General features: G+C 39.4%; 1 protein-coding gene across 2 annotated transcripts in view; it reads left to right on the forward strand.

Annotated features, from left to right (window-relative positions):
• The window catches only part of Desi2 (desumoylating isopeptidase 2), a 52,681-nt gene that overhangs the window by 9,611 nt on the left and 22,560 nt on the right, over positions 1 to 20,510 (forward strand). Inside the window, exon 1 of one of the 2 annotated variants that reach the window (XM_076914580.1) lies at positions 12,466 to 12,501. The exons of the other annotated variant lie outside the window; for it this stretch is intronic. Coding sequence (XP_076770695.1) covers positions 12,481 to 12,501 — 21 coding nt within the window. The 5' untranslated portion in view covers positions 12,466 to 12,480. Of the gene's footprint in view, positions 1 to 12,465; positions 12,502 to 20,510 lie in introns of those variants that run through there. 2 annotated transcript variants of the gene reach the window in all.

Below are 20,510 nucleotides of genomic sequence, written 5' to 3' on the forward strand. Positions count from 1 at the left end.
TTCCCCTCCTTAGAACCCCCTATCCTATACCCCCTCTTCCTTTATGCTTTTATACCATTGTGATTACATATAATAAAGTCAGTTCTAGGTTGAGGGTCTAGCAATACAATAGATGCAAATAGTTGAGGAACGAGCAATACAATAAACACAAATAGTCAAAGAAAAAGCAAAGCATTAAACACAATTATGTGAACACTCCTGTGATCACTGTTTCTAAAGGCTATCAGGATGACCAAAGTATCTGAGCCTACTTCCCTGTCCTAGTCTAAGGTTATTTTCATGTCTGAAGCCAACTTCCTTGTTCTAGCCTAAAATTTAGATCCTGTCTGAAATTACTTCTTTGTTGTAGCCTACAATTTAGACTCCTACCTGAAATTACAGATAATTTGAATAGATTATAGAGCATCATTCATTGTTCCAGACACCTATATAAATCCTTTTGTATACTCAATACATTAGTAACATTTTTTGCTAGATGGTTAACAAAAATAGTTGTCTTAACTTCTTGTGTCAATGCTATTGCAGAAGCAGTGGTGCTAGCAATTAATGGAATTAAAGCTGTTATACCAGCAATAATCAAGCCTGCTACCCTCTTGCTTCTGCTTAAAGCCTAACTCACTTCTTGCAGCACTTTCAAGCTTTTTTCAGAGAATCAAGGTTTTCTAATACTCAGGGCAATAAGACAAAAGCTGGTTGATAGGCCCCATAGCAGACATGCCAGGTTCCATCAGACTAACATAAATGGAAATTATACAGTCAATGCAACTTACAGTAAATGCTGTAGAAGAGACAAAACCACTTATAGCTTGACAATTAAAAGAGCCTTAAAACATGCACTAACCCTTTTTTGAAGTACAAATCCTGTCCCAACATTACCTCTTGCTATCCTAACATCATAGCGAGCTACAGCTGGCTTCCAAATATGTTCCTGACAAAGTCCAGATCCAGTCTTCCAAAAATAGACTGTTATTTCCCATATTGGGTTGATTTCTAGACCAGTACATGATTGAGTCCTAATAGCTGGGCACCTTTAAGAATACAAGAGACATAGTTTCTCTTTTTGATTCTCTATTCCACAAGGTCTAAAAACTTGAGGCAAGGCAGCTTGTTCCATCTGGGGTATAGTCAAGCAAAGGTAGGTCAGGAACATATGTCCAATACAGCTCCCCAGTCACCCTTGTCAGGGCACTCAGTAAGCTCACAGGTCAGCATCATTCTTTGTCTCAGCAACAGTATGTCTCACCAATCTTTTTAAAGTTCCATGGGCCTCTTTCATAATACCTTGTCCTTGAGGATTATACAAAATCCCCGTAATAAATTGTTGACAAAAAGTCTCTACTGCTCAACTACAATTGCCAGACACATTATCTGTTTTTTTAATTAGATATTTTATTTATTTACCTTTCAATGTTATCTCCTCTCCTATTCCACCCCCCAAAGCCCTTTACTTCATTCCCCATCCTCCTATTACTATGAGGGTGTGCTCCCACCATCCTCCCATTCCCACATCCCTGCTCTCAAATTCCCCAACACTAGGGAATCCAAACTTTCAGGCACCAAGGCCACCCTCAACTACATATACAGGTGGAGCCATGAGTCCCTCCCTTTGTGTTCTGGGGCTAGAGATTTTAGAGTGGCTACTCCAGCTTGTTTCTTAGGACCATTTGCTTGAAGAATTGTTCCAGCCTTTTACTCTAAGATAGAGTCTGTCTTTGTCACTGAGTTGGATTTCCTGTATACAGCAAAATGCTGGGTCCTGTTTACATATCCAGTCCGTTAGCCTATGTCTTTTCATTGGGGAATTGAGTCTATTGATGTTAAGAGATGTTAAGGAACAGTGATTGTTGCTTCCTGTTATTTTTGTTTTAGAGGTGGAATTATCTTTGTGTGGTTATCTTCTTTTGGATTTGTTGGAAGAGGATTACTTTCTTGCTCTTTCTAGGATATAATTTCCCTCCTTGTATTGGAGCTTTCCTGCTATTATCCTTTGTAATGCTGGGTTTGTGGAAAGATATTGTGTAAATTTTGTTTTGTCATGGAATATTTTGGTTTCTCCATCTATGGTAATTGAGGGGTTTGCTGAATATAGTAGCCTGGGCTGGCATTTGTGTTCTCTTAGGGGCTGTATGACATCTATCCAGCATCTTCTTGCTTTTATAGTATCTGGTGAGAAGTCTGGTGTAATTCTGATAGGTCTGCCTTTATATGTTACTTGGCCTTTTTCCCTTACTGCATTTAATATTTTCTTTGTTTTGTGCATTTGGTGTTTTGATTATTATGTGACAGGAGGTATTTCTTTTCTGGTCTAGGCTATTTGGCATTCTATAGGCTTCTTGTATGTTTATGGGCATCTCATTTTTTAGGTTAGGGAAGTTTTCCTCTATAATTTTGTTGAAGATATTTATTGGCCCTTTAAGTTGGGAATCTTCACTCTCATCTATACCTATTATCCTTAGGTTTGGTCTTCTCATTGTGTTCTGGATTTCCTGGATGTTTTGTATTAAGAGCTTTTTGCATTTTGCGTTTTCTTTGACAGTTGTGTCAATATTTTCAATGCTATCTTCTGCACCTGAGACTCTCTCTTCTATCTCTTGTATTTCTGTTGGTGATACTTGCGTCTATGACTCCTGATTTCTTTCCTAGGTTTTCTATCTCCAGGGTAGTCTCCCTTTGTAATTTCTTGATTGTTTCTACTTCCATTTTTATGTCATGGATGTTTTTGTTCAATTCCTTCACCTGTCTGGTTGTGTTCTCTTGTAATTCTTTAATGGATTTTTGTGTTTCCTCTTTAAGGGCTTCTACCTGTTTACCTGTGTTCTCCTCAAATTCTTTGAGAGTGTTATTTATGTCCTTCTTAAAGTCCTCTATCATCATCATTAGAAGTGATTTTAAATCTGAATCTTGCTTTCCTAGTGATATGGGGAATTCAGGACTTTCTAGTTTGGGAGAACTAGGTTCTAATGATGCCAAGTACCCCGGGTTGCTGATGCTTATGTTCTTGTGCTTGCCTTTCGCCATCTGGATCTCCTTAGTGCTACCTTCCCTGTCTTTGACTGGAGCCTGTCCTTCCTATTACCTTGGTTGTATCAGAACTGTGTGGGGTGGGTGTTACTACTGGGGTTAGAGCTGGGGCCCAAGATCTGCTCAGTGCTCAGAGGCAGACAGGAAGGAACCAGTGCTGTGGGCCAGGAGTGAATTCCTGGGTCCTAGTGAGTCCCAGTTACTCCCTGTTTGGGGCAGGTGTTGCTGTCTTCTTACCTAAGATACTGCCCAGGTTAGAGCTCCTGGGAGGCCTGCTTCCTCTGGGTTTTGTGAGATTGGGGGCAGAGGTGCCACCCAGGATCTGCTCAGTGCCCTGGCTCAGACCTGAAGCTTTTTGCTATTTCATAGCTGTATTTTGCTACTATTATGGATGTGACTGGTGGGGTTTGAGAACCACCGACTTAGCGCATTTACTCAGCATGTGTAAGACCCTGGATTCCATCTATTACACTGCAAAAAAGGAAAGGACTGTGTTTCTCTGTTTGTCCTACTCTCACTTCTCTGAACTTCAGTTTCCTCAGTGCACTCTGTAACTCATAGATTATCAGGAACAACAACAACAAACAAACAAACAAACAAACAAACAAAAAAAGACAGAATTATATATCCTAAACTGGTTTCCTGTGGTGGTTAATTTTAATTGTCAGCTTGTCTGGGCCATGGTAGCAGTCTGTGTTGCTGCCCTAGATCCTGGATTTGCTGGTCCCCACAGTCTTAGGAGTTAGTTCTTTAAAATAATCATTCACATTTGCCCATCGTATGGGGTTAGAGTCCTCAGTCTTCCATTAGTCACTCTCTGCCACACTTGTAGCTGCTCTAATTGAAACAACTTTACCCACTCCACACCTCAGCAGCTGAATGTGGCTAGAGAAAAACACATAACCACTCTGACCGATCTCACTGAGAAACTGTTAGCGCACATACCAAGAGAGCCCTTTAGTGCTGTCTGGCAGTGTTTGTTTCTTCCTCTGGTCAGTCAGCTTTCCCAATCTCCAAGACAGCTATAGTATTTCATACCTCTTTCAGGAACTCCTTATCCTCAGCTTGCTTTCTGAGATGACTTCACAGCTTATTTCACTGAAAGGTGGATTTTTTAAAATGGGGTGTTCTCTTTCTACCACCACCGGCCTATAACTTCTCCTTTCCACCTGGTGCATGGAGTGAACCGACTGTCTGTGTCTCTGCTGTGGTCAAGCAAACTTCCTACCTTGTTGTTTTAGAGCCACTTCTCTTTTAGCCTCCCAGTGTAAAAACAACTCTCTCAGAATAGTTACCAACTCTCCGGTGTCATTCCCCCCCCCCTCGATTGCATCATTCCAGTTAACAAATATATGTGCTAAAATGTTTTCAGTGCAGTGCTACTTAAACTGAGAGAAATTTACCATTACCTTTATTTACCATCCACTGCATTATACCTTGATCTCAAGATGGAGATTTGTCCTTTTTAAAAAAATATTTTAATTGTTTCTTAAGTGTGTGTGTCTGTCTGTCTGTCTCTGTGGTGTGAGTCTGTGTGTGTCTGTATGAGTATATACCCCATGCATTCAGGTATCCATGGAGGCTAAATTAGGGCATCTGATCCCCTGGAGCTGGAGTTAATAGGTAGTGAGCTGCTCAGGTTCAGAGTTTGAAAGTGAAATGTGGTCCTCTAGAAGAGCAGTGGCCTTTTAAATTAAAATTCTCCAGAACTTAATTACTTTTTCTTTTCTTTTTTTCTTTTTTGTTTTCCAAGACAGGGTTTCTCTGTATAGCCCTGGCTGTCCTGGAACTCACTCTGTAGACCAGGCTGGCCTCGAACTCAGAAATCCGCCTGCCTCTGCCTCCCAAATGCTGGGATTAAAGGCGTGCACCACCACTGCCTGGCTACTTTTATTTTTATTTATAAAAATGTTTCTTCTTTTTGAGGTGGGGTCTTGCTGTGTATCCTAGGCTGGGTTCAATTCACTATCATTTTCCTGCTGCCTCTGTAGTGCTAAGACTGACATAATGAGAACTGACCTGTTTATCTTTTTTCTGTGGGTACCAAACAGTGATGCAACAGCATAAATTCCAGGCTTCTCACAACAGGACAGTGAACTTGGAGACAGAGACCAGTTCCTACCTCGTCTTCCTCTTCCTTAAAAATGTTTGTTGGAGACACGTGTGGTGGTGCACTTAGGATGCAGAGGCATGAGGATCTCTGACTTCCAGACCAGCTACCAGCCATTACTGTGCTGTGAGGCCCTGTTCCAAAAAAGAGGGAAAAAAAGGGTTGTTGGGCTTTCTCCTGAAGCTTACAGTAAAACTAGAGGCTGGTGGAGACAGGCAGTAGTGTAGTCACGATGCCCTTTCAGCTATCTGTTGTTCTCATGAGTCTTCCCAGTCTGTCAGAGAGGAAGCCAAAAACCCTCAACTACCTTTATTGATTTATTGTCAGAGGCAGAATTGAGGAGGGAGCCGCAGATAGCTGTATTTGATCATCTTCTTGGCCAGGCTTACTGTCTGGAATCTGTTATCACGAGTAGTATATTACAATTTTGTCTTTGTGATATAGCCTAGAATCAGGGAATGTGTTTTTGTAGTTGCATGGCCTTTGGGAAGTCATCTTGTGTGGCTGTGTTCCTCTCTAAAATGGGAATCATAGCAGTGTCCACATCATGGAGATATTGCAAAGATTATGAGTTAATTAAAATGCTTAGAATGATAGCTGGCATCCAGTAAGCACTAGAAAGTGCTTGCCATTGTGAATAGTATCATCATTTGCAGGACTTTGTAAGCTCAGTGTTAACTTACCTGCTTCAGCAGGCACTTAGTAACTGCAGTTCAGCTGTAGCAGTAACTCAATAACTTGCCTGGCATGCATGAGGCCCTATCTATGTTCAGTCTCTGGTACTGCCTTGAAAAAAAAGCTTTAAAATGAAATTTAACTTCCTTATGTTATTTAAAGCAATGTTACACTATAAAGAAAGAAGAGTGCTAACCAAATTGAGTACTAAAAGTGTGATTGTTTTCAATTGGACACTAGCTTCAAAGTCTGCATAATGTATGTGCAGAATTAGGGTTAACTGAGTATTATAGTGCTCTCAGTGTTGTGGAAGTTGTTTCAAAAAGGAGAGAGGGTTAGCCAAGTGGTTCACTGAGTAAAATCGTTCACTGAATAAAGGTGCTTGCTGTGCACTTAATTGATATGCACACGCCAACCTGAGTTCAAGCTCCAGAACTCATAGAGGAAGGAGAGAACTGACTTCCAAAAATTGTCCTCTGACCTCCACGTGCGCTGTTTCACATGCGTGCCCTCACACATCATACATAGAGCAATGTTTTTTAAAGGACAGTCTTAGCCTGAGATAAGTTCATAACACCATAAGGTAATTAGAATTTCTAGCTTGTTGTCCAACAATGGGAAAAGAACTCTCAGGAAAGGAGTAGCATGTTCATTGTCTCTAGCAGGTGTCAGTGTGCCTGAATTGTGTGAAAGTTGGGGGGCTTACATATATTTGAAAGTCTAGTTTGCAAAAAGAGGTCTTGTTGGTTTTGCCTGCCCTCCAAATTGAGGTTTAGGTAGAGTACTCAGAATGGTGTCTCTCTGTTTACTGAGTTAAAGGCACAAAGTGAGCACAGTGTACTGTTGAAGCACTAGGAGGTCATGGCAGTGACTAAGACCACATAGCAGAGCAAAGTCTGTCTGTAGCCACACCTAAAGGGGCCCTGGGGTCTTATGTCTTAGAAACTGAGTGGTAAATCAACCTCCTCCTTAAAGATTCTCAAGTTTTTAAACATATTTCATATAGAAAAAAATGGGGCCACATGAACATAGTTACTAGGAAGCAGAGTTGTATAACAGAAGGCTAGCCACTATGACCAATACTGATAGCCACTCATTGGACAAGTTATTTCCCCGACAAAATGTGTACCTACCTTCCTTCCTCTTCTGTTTTGTTGTTGTTGTTGTTGTCGTTGTTGTTTTGTGATTGTTTTTCTAGGTGGGGATTTCTACAGACTGAGCTCCAGCCCAGCCAGGGTTACACAGGGTTTCTCTGTGTAGCCCTGGCTGTCCTATAACTCTGTAGAATAGGCTGGCAGCACACTAGAGATTTGCTTGCCTCTGCCTCCCAAGTGCTGGGATCAAAAGCATGCACCACCACATCTGGCTTATACTTTATATATTTCACAAAGACTATTAGTATGAAAGACAGAATAAGTGAAAGTACATTTTAGAAAGACCTCAAAAATTGTTTATGTTTCAATTTTAACATTTACCAGATTGTAATTGATTTACATTCTTAATGAGTTTTTATAGACAGAAATCAAAATCATTGTCTGTCTCACTATGTAGAAATCCTTAGCATAACTTAGGAGATATGCACATATTTTCTTGAATCAAAGTTGCCCCCCCCTTTTTTTTTAAATTACTCTACAAGTAGTGTCTTAGTCAGAGTTTCTATTCCTGCACAAACATCATGACCAAGAAGCAAGTTGAAGAGGAAAGGTTTATTCAGCTTACACTTCGACATTGCTGTTCATGACCAAAGGAAGTCAGGACTGGAACTCAAGCAGGCCAGGAAGCAGGAGCTGATGCAGAGGCCATGGAGGGATGTTACTTGCTCAGCTTGCTTTCTTATAGAACCCAGGACTACCAGCCCAGGCATGGCACCATCCACAATGGGCCCTCCCACCCTTGATCACTAATTGAGAAAATGCCTTACAGCTGGATCTCATGAAGGCATTTCCTCAAAGGAGGCTCCTTTCTCTGCGATAACTCCAGCGTGTGTCAAATTGACACACAAAACAAGCCAGTACAAGTAGGTATGCATTTAAAGATATGGTAGTTCACAGGGGGTAATCCCAGTACTTAAAAGGGTACAGCTTACCCATGAATTCAAAGCTAACCTTCACTACATTCTGAGTTCTGAGCTTGACTGGGCTAGAGTTAAGACCCTATCTCAAAACAACACACAAACAGTGTAAAGTAAACTTTAAACTGAGGTACAATTTAGAGGTCTCTTCTAGAATGATGTTTCTAAATTTACCTGAAATCAACTAAGAAATGTTTTTTATACAGTGCCCTCTCTGCACACATGTGAGTAAAACCGCGTCTTTAGGAAGGACTTTATCATGTACCCTTGATGTTTACTATTGTGTGGTGTTCGTTCATTTAAGATGCTGCTGTAACCCACTGAAAGCATTCAGGACTGGGAACCTCTGATTAAAATACATTCTCAAGAGGGGCACTGGCGGTGCACACCTTCAATCCCAGCACTCAGGAGGCAGAGGCAGGTGGATCTCTGTGAGTTCAAGACCAGGCTGGTCTACAGAGTGATTTTTTCCAGGACAACCAGGCCTACAAGAAACCATCTCTTGAAAAACCAAAATATCAAAACAAAACAAAAGGATATTAGTACTTTTGAACGTCAAGGCTTTTAGTACTGACTGATATTATAATGAAATGATTTTATATAATAACTTGTAAGATAATGCTTGTTCACCAAGGACAGTTTATAGGAGATAGTACTATGGTGATTAATTAGCCTATAATCTTCGTTACTCATAGTTTATTTGGGGCTTTTAAACTCAATAAATGAAATTCTTTGCATACCCTGAGCTTTTGGTGGGGTGGGGCTGGGGAAGCAAGTCAAACATTCTACTCAATATCTTACATAAACACTTTTCTGTAGCTTTGGAGGAAAACAACCATACTTTACACATATACAGATTGTTTAATACTATTGTGTACAGAAGTTGGTTCCAAGTCCTAAGTGGCTGTATTACATATTGCAAATTCCAAACCAGGGAAATATCGTATGTCATTGTCAATTTCCAACTGGAAGCATAAGAGTTTCTTAAATTGATAAGATAAGTCATTGACTAAGTGAAGTTTAGTGAAAGGTCTCTTGTCAGAAGACTAAAAGGGCAATAACTAAATTCATTTGAGTATACAGTAGTTTAAAATAATAAATAGAAGAATTTAGGCCAAATTTTATATTGAAGCAAATTTGAGCCCAAAGTAATTATTATGTATTATTTCCTTGTTTCCTTTTTTGTTAATACTATGGAACACTTTTTTTTTTTTCAAAGTTTTCTAGATGTGAATGATATCAGAGAAGGTAAAATGTACATTAGTGGCCCTGTCATGGCCCCTGCCTGTGTGATTACTATCTCCCTAGACTTCAAGAAGTAAAGATCTTAGCCGGGCGGTGGTGGCGCACGCCTTTGACACCAGCACTTGGGAGGCAGAGGCAGGCGGATTTCTGAGTTTGAGGACAGCCTGGTCTACAGAGTGAGTACCAGGACAGCCAGAGATACACAGAGAAACCCTGTCTCAAAAAGCCAAAAAAAAAAAAAAAAAAAAAAAAAAAAAAAAAGTAAAGATCTTGTACCAAAATGAGATTGGGTCTTTAGCCATCTTGTGCCCATCACAGATATAAACAGCCTATAAAATACAGGCCTTGCACTCAGCCTGTACTTCTCCAGAATATAAATAAATCTTGTAGGAGTCATAAAGTAGGGTCAGACTAGCTCTTACATTGTTTGCTTTTCAATTTAGTGACTCAACTTGGTAATTTGACTTCAACTGTGAATCATGGAAATTCTTAAGAATTCACAGATTGACAGATACCCAGAAGTGATCTACTCCTGCTGCTGCTGCTGCTGCTGCTGCTGCTGCTGCTGCTGCTTCTTCTTCTTCTTCTTCTTCTTCTTCTTCTTCTTCTTCTTCTTCTTCTTCTTCTTCTTCTTCTTCTTCCTCTTCCTCTTCCTCTTCCTCCTCCTCTTCTTCCTCCTCCTCCTCTTCCTCCTCCTCCTTTTTTTGGATACAGATTGAATGCCTCAAAAAGTTAACAAATCCACTAACAAACCAGGGCGAAAAAGCTGGATCTTCACTGAATCCAGGGTCTTCTGTACTATTTCTGCTAGTTTTAATATTTGGATACATTTTCTAACCTGATTAATTCTAATATAGAGGAAGAAATTCCCCTGTGCTCCAGACTAGAATTGAAGATTGTGAGCCTTTCATTGACTCTCAGGGGTCACTGAAAAGATCCTTATGATAAACTGATCTGAGATGGTTAACATGTCTTGTGTGGTGACTCCTCTGTTTTGTAGTTTCTTTTTTTTGTTTGTTTGGTTTTTTTTGTTTTTTCCAGACAGGGTTTCTCTGTGTAGCCCTGGCTGTCCTGGAACTCACTCTGTAGACCAGGCTGGCCTCGAACTCAGAAATCCGCCTGCCTCTGCCTCCTAAGTGCTGGGATTAAAGGTGTGCGCCACCACCGCCCGGCTGTTTTGTAGTTTCAGAGACAACTTGGTGTAGCCTCTGTGAGTGACAGAGGATTACTTTGTGGCTTTTCTTTGGGTATGCCAAGGATTTGAGAATAAGCAAAGTATAAATTTCAAATAAAAATATTTGCCTTTTCCCCTCAATTACTGGGGAATCATTATCTAAGCCAGCATAGCATAGACTTAATATGGAGCCTCCTTTAGTTGACCCCTTTGAGTTGGGGTTCACTCCTCCCTTGTACAGCACCACTTGTGATGGGTTTTCTCTGCAGGACTGACCTCTAGTGTCATGTAACTCTTCATCCCACTTTTGGGCTGTTGTCTCAGAGAAAAGTTTTTAGTCCACTCAACTCTAGTTGACCCACACTCTGGGAGGAGAAGTGGCCTTCCCCTGGTTCAAATAAAAAGCCAGCTTCTAAGACTTTTGTTTGGATGAAATAGCGTGGATAATCCTTTTTTTTTTTTTTTTTTTCCCGAGTATGTTTTGTTAAACTTTTGGCATCTGTTACTATTTAGACAACAAAATCAATAAAGACATATTCAACACAAATTAACAGAAATCTTGCTAACACCCAGTCATAATCTAATTCAGCAGCTTGTTTTGTTTTTCATAGATGCTTGTTCTTGGCTGTGATTTCATCTTTGCATATTTATAATATTTTTTGTTAGAAAAATGTTTCTAGTTTATAAAATGGATTTAAGCAGATACATTATACTTGGTATTCTACAAAAGCATGAGTTTTTATATTGCAAGTTTAAGAAGCTCTGTGAGCTTTGTAGGGAGATTTTGCTCTCGATGGTGTAAAATAAGTTTGATGGTAGCAAAATGCTTTTTCAGAAGTAATGATAAGAACTATAAAACTGGGCAATGGTGATACATGCCTTTAGTCCCAGCACTCAAGAGGCAGAGGCAGGCAAATCACTTGAGTTGGAGGCCATCCTGGTCTACCAAGTAAGTTCCAGGACAGCCAGGGTCACACAGAGAAACTGTGTCTCAACATTCCCCCCCCCAAAAAAAAAAAAAGGAATAATAAAAGTAATTAAAAGAGCTAGGCTTGATGGTCAATACCTGTAATCCTAATCCTCCAGAGGCTGCCTAGACTACCTACGGCACATTCAAGGCCTGCCTTGCTCAGAAAAACGAAGACCCAAAAGTGATGACAAAGAAGAAATGAATTAGAAGCAGCATTGGAAATGCTGCTGCTGCTGCTGCTGCTAATTTTACAGATTATACCTGTGAAAGGATACTAGCTTTTTCAGCATGAATAATTAGAATTATAAATCATTACAGAGAATTTCACAACTGAAATAATTCAGTAAAAGGCTCAGTTTGTCTACCTTGTTTACAGTTATATCATTAAAACTGTCTGCATAGCTGAGGCGGGGCTTGATAAGGCATGCTGACCTTGAATTAAATTTCTGTCTTGCCCTGGCAGCCTGCCATTTATGTAAAGAGTGAGCCTTCCAGGCCTATTCTCTAATAATAGATCTAGGAAGCCTAAGCAAGAGCAGAAACATTTGGAGGGCATTTTTCTCTGACCAACTCTCCAAGGAAGGGCTTACCCTTCTGTGATGAATGTATTCAGAAAAATGCTCACAACCAAGAAAAAGCATCTGTTTACACATTTGGTAATGAAACAAAACAGTTTTCAGAAATGTGCTGCTGCTGTGTACGAAGAGGTGGCTGACTAGAATACATACTTAAGTCTCATCCCCACCTACCCCCATTCCATACACACACATGCACGCACTCGCGCGCACGCACGCACGCACACACACACACACACACACACACACGCTCAATTGCTACATTTTTTTATATCCTCTTTTCCTCATAAGCACACATTTGGAAGGCTTAGTTAGAATTAGAAATGCAGTCTGTAATTTAAGAAATAATCTATTTACACTCTGACTAGGATTATAAAGTTCAAGAACAAACTGTACTTTGGTGTTGCTAGAAAAAAATTTAGGGTATTTGTATTTTATATTTTTTGTTTCTTTTCATTGAGAGTCATACCCATAACCTGTATGGAGGCATGTATCAATTAAGGCAGGACACACATTAATTACCTGTTTGTGCTATCAGGTATTTTTTTTTTTACAGACTTTCAAACATATGTGGTATAGTCCAGTCACCTATGGCCTGGTGCTGTGGTTGAAACCCAGTACACATAGTACATGTGACATATGGATACAGTAAAAGACAAGGTAAAAATGAGATGTGTAAGTTTCTTGCTCAAATAGTAAAGCATCTAGCTTTACAGGGAGCTTCCCCCCCCCCCCTTATTTTAATAAGTATGAGAAGTACATTGTAAAATAACAACAAAAAGTATAGTAATACATAAACCAGTAACATCAAGTCATTTATATTATTATAGATATCTGTGCTGTACTTATATAAAATACATTCTATCTTATATATACTTCCAGTTTGTTTATACCAGCATCACCACAGGCATATTAATAATGCATTAATATAGCTACTATGTTACTGAGCAATAGGGAATTTTCAGCTCTGTTACGATCTTATGATATTATCATATGAGGACTGTCACTGACTAAAGCATCATTGTGGTACATGATTGTTCCTCTCATCATAAAGTTTTTTTACTAGATAACATAAGAATAAGGAAATAGAAACTTATTTTCTCATGATTGTTTTGTTCTCAGTTTGCTAACAAGTAAATTTGTATTGCCAATTAAAAAATAAAATCTGTATTATACTTGGAAAATTTACTGCTGAGGGATTCATAGCATGTATAAAATAGATTTTGTCCAGTCAAAACAGATAACTCTAGTCTGCAGGTATGAAACAATATACTCAGTCAAATGTGGTGTCACAGATCTGTAATCCCTCTGCGCAGGAGGCTGAGTCAGGAAGACTGTGAGTTCCAGCTAGCCTGAGGATGTGTAGCAAGACCTTGTCTCAAAATGTGCTTGTACATGCATTCTTGGGTCATTTGTTACAAGTTACTAAAGCCTTTAATACATTGAGAACTTAAAAAAAAATTATTACCATAAGCAGAAAACACACAATCATTCCTCATACCCCAAACTTTACAGTCATAAGCAGTGTGTAAGCTACTTTCTAATTCTCTGTCTACATAGATTGGCTTATTCTAGCCTTTTCATATGGGTCATGTAATGTGTTGTTATTGAAAGCAGTGTCTAAGCAGCAACAGTGTTAATTTTTGCCTTACATGGTATTAAAAGCTTACAAAAAGAATGTTAGGAATGAGAATTGTGCTTTAGTGGCTTAATTCTGTCCAAAGGAATATTTTTGTTTAAAGCAAATTGTGGCTTTCTAGAACCTTAAGCAAAACCAACCTGATCGTCCAGCTTTCCATCTAAAAGTAATACCCCTTGCAAAGAAAGCTACCCTTTCTTAGTTCATCATTGTTCTGCCTCAGCAATTCTTCAGATGCTTTATATAGGCCACATGTCATTATTGTGAGTTCTAAAGGTCTACCAGAGTTTGAGGATATATGTTTCTCCTTTTGAAGAGTCTCTCATTTTATGAAAAAAGTATGTCAAAAACATAGCAACTATTTTTAGAATATAAAGACTTGTGAAGTTTAGATTGAATTAATAGAGTTCACAGGTACATATTAGTTCCAATCATGGAATCCTTAAGTATGGGGGAAATTATTTCATTTCTGAAAAAGAAAGATTTTCTGAGCCGGGCAGTGGTGGCGCATGTGGTGGCGCATGCCTTTAATCCCAGCACTTGGGAGGCAGAGGCTGGTGGATTTCTGAGTTCGAGGCCAGCCTGGTCTACAGAGTGAGTTCCAGGACAGCCAGGGCTACACAGAGAAACCCTGTCTCAGAAAGAAAGAAAGAAAGAAAGAAAGAAAGAAAGAAAGAAAGAAAGAAAGAAAGAAAGAAAGAAAGAAAGAAAGAAAGAGAGAGAGAGAGAGAGAGAGAGAGAGGGGGGGGGAGGGGGGGAGGGAGGGAGGGAGGGAGGGAGGGGGGGGGGGAGGGAGGGAGGGAGGAGAAAGAAAGGAAAGAAAAGAGAGAGAGAGAAGAGAAGGGGGAGGGGAGGGGAAGAAAGAGGGAGACGGGAGGGGAGAAGAAAGAGGGAGGAGAAAGAGAGGAGAAAGAAAGAAAGAGAGGAGAAAGAGAGAGGAGAAAGAGAAGAGAAAAAGAAAGAGAAGAGATTTTCTGAGTTCAGGGACCTCACTCTGCCAAGTGCTTTCCAGAAGTTAACATTTGAGTATAACTTTTTTCACAAAATTGTTTACCTTTTTAATAAAATACTTAGATTCCTATCAAGAAATGTATTACAGCGCTGGAGAGATGGCTCAGCGGTTAAGAGCACTGATTTCTCTTTCAGAGGTCCTGAGTTCAATTCCCAGCAACCACATGGTGGCTCACAGCCATCTGTAATGGGATCTGATGCCCTCTTCTGGTGTGTATGAAGACAGTTACAGTGAATTTGTATACATTAAATAAATAATTTTTAAAAAAAAAAAAGAAATGTATTACAAAGCACTCTTAGAAGACTGTCTACTGTCTGCCTAAAAGAGAAGTTATAACTAATAGTGAACATTAGATGGAAACAGTTTATTTAGTACTTGCTTAAAATCTTTTTGAGTGGTACAAACACTACACATGTATCTCTTTTTGGAAAATGTTCTGTATTTTGAACGAAGTGCACATGAAAGAAAGAAATATAGTTACTTTAAAGTAAAGCTGTCTATACCCAGAATAAAGGCCTGTTGGTGCTGCTGTTAAAGGTATCAGTAGCACATAGACCGAAGTGTTGGTTCCAAACTGTATAAACAATTCAGTGCTCAACTGGAAAAGACAAGCAGATAACCCTGAGACTTTGCAGTCTTTCTGCTTCCTTTATATGAAAAGGGAACGAAAGGAAAACAGGTGAAAACTTAGGAAAGCACTTGCTGCAAGGAAGGAAAGAACTAAGCATTTCATTACTTAGTTTTGCTTTGTTTTGTTTTGTGCAGGGTCTTGAACTCCTGCTTTCAGTCCTTCTGCCTGGGTCTCCTGAGGGCTAGAATTACAGTGTGTGCCACCATACCTACCCTTCCCCTATCCTTTGTTTTGTTGTTTGTTTGTTTGTTTTGCTCTTCAGAAGAGTTTAAAGAAAATTATAGTTCACATACCCTTTGCCTAAATTGACCAATTTTTAACGTTTTGCCATATTTATTTTCTATTTCCCATTCTCTGTCTTTCATAGGAAATGAATGACAAATATAGCAATTAATATCTATGGAGAAGATACTCTACCTAACCATAATATCTTTACCATGCCCAGGAAATTTTTAATTGCTATCATACTATTTAATCCAGTTTATATTCATATTCCTCAGGCTATCCCAATAGTGTTCTTTTTATCTTTTATACTTTTTAGTGTAGGACTTAGGGTTCATTCATTAATGATGTTTTCCTAAGAATAGTCATTTGCCTTTTCCTGTCATATTTAAAAGACCATGTCTCTCTCCTCATAGTCTCACTACATCCAGACTCAGATGATTCTTTGTTATCATTCTGTTTAAAACATTCTCAAGAAAAACAGAAGGATGTGTAGCCTTTATATGTATGACACATGACAGCAGCTAGTCCCACTCTGAGTAATTTAGTTACTTGAGAAGGGTGATGTCACCACACTTTTCCATTGCAGATGTATCATTTTTCTTTGTAACTTAAGGGGTTGTACGGGAAAAGGAAATACCTTGAGTGTTTCCGAGCCCCTCCGTGTCCCCTTCAAGAAAAAGACACGTGAGGCAGTGTTCGGGTGGTTACTACATCAAGGCTTTACTTCTTGTATAAGCAGAAGTGGAAATCGGAAAGACCGGAAAAGGCACTGCTTAAATACACCCTAGAGTGACATGTTCACTTCTGATTGGCTGTTCACTCATTACCCATATTACACCCCGGGATGGGCAGTGACTTTGGCGCACTTTTTGCCTTTTGCACCTGCGCAGTCAGTTGTTTACTAGTGGGAGGACAGGATGTCTGCGCCGTCTTGTAATGGCGAATGTTGACACGCTCACTGCGGCTCCCAACACTTGAGACCATTTGATTATCATTTTTCACCCATCTCTCTTCCAGTGATTTTTATCATTCATTTGTTGCCTGGCTCAAATTAGGGCTGCAAAGTGGTAATTACCCAGTTCTGCCTTGCACCTACATTTTACTGCCTAATTTTCTTAAAAAAACAAAACCTGGAAATGAATGGAATGATTAATTAAAAAAAAAAAAAAAAACTTACTATATGAGCTTATGAGTGCCATTCTTATCCAAACAACCACAACTCGTTCGTTCATTATTAAGAGTTTCTGGTGGTCAAAGCAGCAGGTGGTGGCACACTCAGGAGACAGAGGCAAATGGATCTCTGAATTTGAGACCAGTCTGGTACAGAATAAGTTCCAAAACAGGCAGCATTACATAGTGAGACCCTGTCTCAAAAAAAAAAAAAAAGGTTTCTGATGTTTAATTTTTTTCACAGTATAGAAGCCACTTGTAGCTAACTTCTGTATCATTTTGACATGTCTCCATCAGACAGTTCTCCAGTGAGCCTGCTTCATCTCGGTTAGTTTTTGAGTTCACAGCAGTGCAAAAGCATTGTGCAATCAGTAGAAACTTGTTTTTGTTTGTTTGTTTGTTTGTTTGTTTTGGGTTTTTGTTGTTGTTGTTGTTTTGTTTTGTTTTGTTTTTCGACACAGGGTTTCTCTGTGTATCTCTGGCTGTCCTGGAACTCACTCTGTAGACCAGGCTGGCCTCGAACTCAGAAATCCGCCTGCCTCTGCTTCCCAAGTGCTGGGATCAAAGGCGTGCGCCACCACCGCCTGGCGAAATTTTGAATTTATGTTTTGGCATGTTGGGCAACAATTGTAATGGGTCAAAGCTCCACCAAATGAACCACAGCCAGCCTGTGGTTGTGGCTAAGCTTTGATGTTCTGAAGGTAGTGTTCAGTGCGTTACATTATCAGAAAGTGAGCATTTGTGATGCTCTACTTTAAAATACTGCCTTTTCTATTCCCCCCCACCACCCCCCTTTTCAAGACAGGGCTTCCCTTATAGTAGCCCAGGCTGTCCTGGAACTCACAGAGATCCACCTGCTTCTGCCTTCCAGATGGCTAGGATTAAAGCTGTGCACCACTACCCAAAGCTGTTTTTCTAATTGTTAGAGTAATGCATAACACCTAAGAAAACAGTCCTGAAGTACACAAGGGAAAAAGATCATTCTGAATACCACTCCTTCCTTAACCCTAGCTATCAGTCTATCACAGAACTAACAATTTGATGTATTTTGGGTCTTACTTATTTTTGAGACAGGGTCTCAAATAGCCAAGGGTGACCCCAAATTTACTGTGTCCCCAAATGTGACCATGAACTTCTGATTCTCCTGCCTCCACTTACCATCGCTGGGATTCCATGCATGTACTTCCATGCTCATTGTTTTTGAGGATTAAACTCGCAGCTTTGTGCACATGCTAGATTCTAACAACTGAGCTGCATCATCAGTCCCCAGCCATTTCTTTTGTTACAGTCGGTCAGTCATCTACAGATATTTTATAATTTGGCTTTTTTTTTTTTTCATTTTATATGGCTTTTTAAATTGGAACAGAGCTCCCAGCTATGCAAATGAGCAACAACCGATTTGTAACTGTATATACTATACACCTCATTCGTTTTTAGTAATTGTGTGATAATTTATAATACAGATTTTATGGTTTCTTTAACCGTTTGTCATTGTTAGATTTCTGTTGTGTTGATAAAGCACCATGACTAAAAGCAACAAGTGAGGAAAGGGTTTGTTTGACTTACACTTCCATCATAGTCCGTCATTGAGGGATGTCAGAGCAGGAATTCAAGGAAGTAACCTGGAAGCAGGGACTGAAGCAGTGCTTCTGAGGAACGCTGCTTGCTGGCTTGTGCTGCTTGCTGGCTTGCTTGCTCCCCACAGCTTGCTCAGCCTACTTTCTTATACAGCTCAGGCCTGTCAGCTCAGGTGTGACTTCATCCACAGTGGACTGAACCTTCCCACATCAGTCATTAGTTGGAAAAAAAAAAAAAAAAGCCCCACAGACCAGTTTTCTGGAAGCATTTTCTCAATTGAGGTTTCTTCTTCCTAGATGACTCTAGCTTGTGTCAAGCTGACAAAAAAAAAAAAAAAGAAAAACCTAACTCAACATGAACCACTCTTCTGCTGATTCTTCTGCTGATACTTGTTATTTCAAGTTTTTTGGTGTTATGGGCAATAATAAGATTTTAGAATGTGCCTTTGTATGTGTGTACGTATTTCTGTAGGGTAGATTCAAGAGACAGAATAGTTAAATACCTAGATTGTTTCACAAATGTGCTTTCTCCCTTATCCTTTTCCTAACACAAATTATTGATGGTCATATTTTAAAAAGAATAGGTTATAATGAATGTTTTTTACTGTCTGTTTACTAGTGACATTATTAATGTTGGTTGACTATCAGTCCTTTCTGTGACTATAATTCCTTACATGTCTGTGGTTGCTTACATGGGGATTTTTTTGTTTTTAATGGAGCTTTTGTTTATAGGTATACCTGGCTGTCCTGATCTTTTGTTTGCCTGGACTATGATGATAGATATATTTGGATAAATGTTTTGTAGAGTCCTTTACTGCATACACTGAAGCCCCTCTCCTTCCCAAGTTATGTTGATCCAGTAAATTGTATCCCTCATGTTCTTGCCTTCCAACTTCTGCTTATCCAAAATCCAGTAGATTGGGGTAGAGAAGGATATTCCTAGTGCTCTTTCTTTCTGCCTCATGCTTGTGGATCAAGATGTGAGCCCTCTGGCTGGAGAGATGGCTCAGTAATTAAGAGCACTGACTGCTTGTCCAGAGGTCCTGAGTTCAATTCCTAGCAACCACATGGTGGCTCACAACCATCTGTAATGGGATCTTGGTGCCCTTTTCTGGCATACCGGCATATATGCAGGTAGAACACTGTATACATAATAAATAAATAAATCTTAAAAAATAAAATAAAAAGATGTGAGCCCTCAACTTCTCCAGTTAGCATGCCTTTGACAGATACTCAGAGTCTTATATTAAGCTTTGTTATATTTGTTGCATTTTTCCCTGTGTGTGTTTTTTAATCTTTTGATATTATTTATGTACATAAACACAGTTTTTTTGTTTATGTACATAAACACCGTGCTTTGTTTCTTTTTCTTTTTTTGTTTTCTTAAACAAGTTTTTGCTGTATAGCCCATTCTGGTTTTAAATTCACCACCCTTCTTCCTCAGCTTTGCAAATGCTGGGATTATAGGCACTCACCACCATGCCTACTTGAGTAGTTTACCCATTGTTACTAACTGATTTTAAGTACTATCTTTGTCAAACAGCCACTTTTTATATGTATATCTAAACATCTGTTTTAGGATGGTCTTACTACATCCCATATTGTTGTAATTAAATTTTCAATGTTGAAAATCAAACACAGGGCCTGGCACATCTACAACTCAACTGCATCCTCAGTTTTAGTGAATATTTTGCTATCTAATTGGGAAGTTGCCTAGTTTTCTTTGTTGCTGTGTTAAAACACCATAACAAGGCAACTTTTAAAAGGAAGCATTTAATTGTAATTACAATTTCAAAGGCATGCTGGCTGGAACAGTTGAGAGCTCACATCTTGATCTACAAGTATGAGGCAGAAAGAAAGAGCACTAAGAATCCTACCAGTCTTTTGAAACCTCCAAGGCTGCCCACCATCCCCCTACACCTCTTCTAACAAGGCCACACCCCCTAATCCTTCTCAAAGTACCACCAACGAGGGGCAAGGTGCATTCTCATTCAGACCACCAAAGGAAAGATACCTTGCATGTTGCCAAATATTTCTAATTGCTTAATTTCTTCCCACGTATAATTTAGGAAGAAAATGACTTGTCCATTTATGCTTTTTCTAGTAATATGTAAGAATGTACATATTACTAGAAAATGTAATATGTAAGAATGTATTAACATACATTCTTGTATTCTAGTAATATGTAAGAATGTATTAACATACATTCTTACATATTACTAGAATAATAATAATAAAGCCAAGTACTTGACTGCATTTTAAAAAGAGCCAGATGTGGTGCTATGAACCTGTAATTCCAGCATTTGGAAGTCTAAAGCAGGAATATCTTGAGTTCAGGGGCAGCCTGGAGTACATAACAAGACTTATCTTGAAAAAATTATTAGTGGCTGGGACAGTGCCTAGTGGCACTGGTGG

Source organism: Arvicanthis niloticus, chromosome 16, assembly GCF_011762505.2.
Source record: "Arvicanthis niloticus isolate mArvNil1 chromosome 16, mArvNil1.pat.X, whole genome shotgun sequence".
Taxonomy (NCBI): Eukaryota; Metazoa; Chordata; class Mammalia; order Rodentia; family Muridae; genus Arvicanthis; species Arvicanthis niloticus.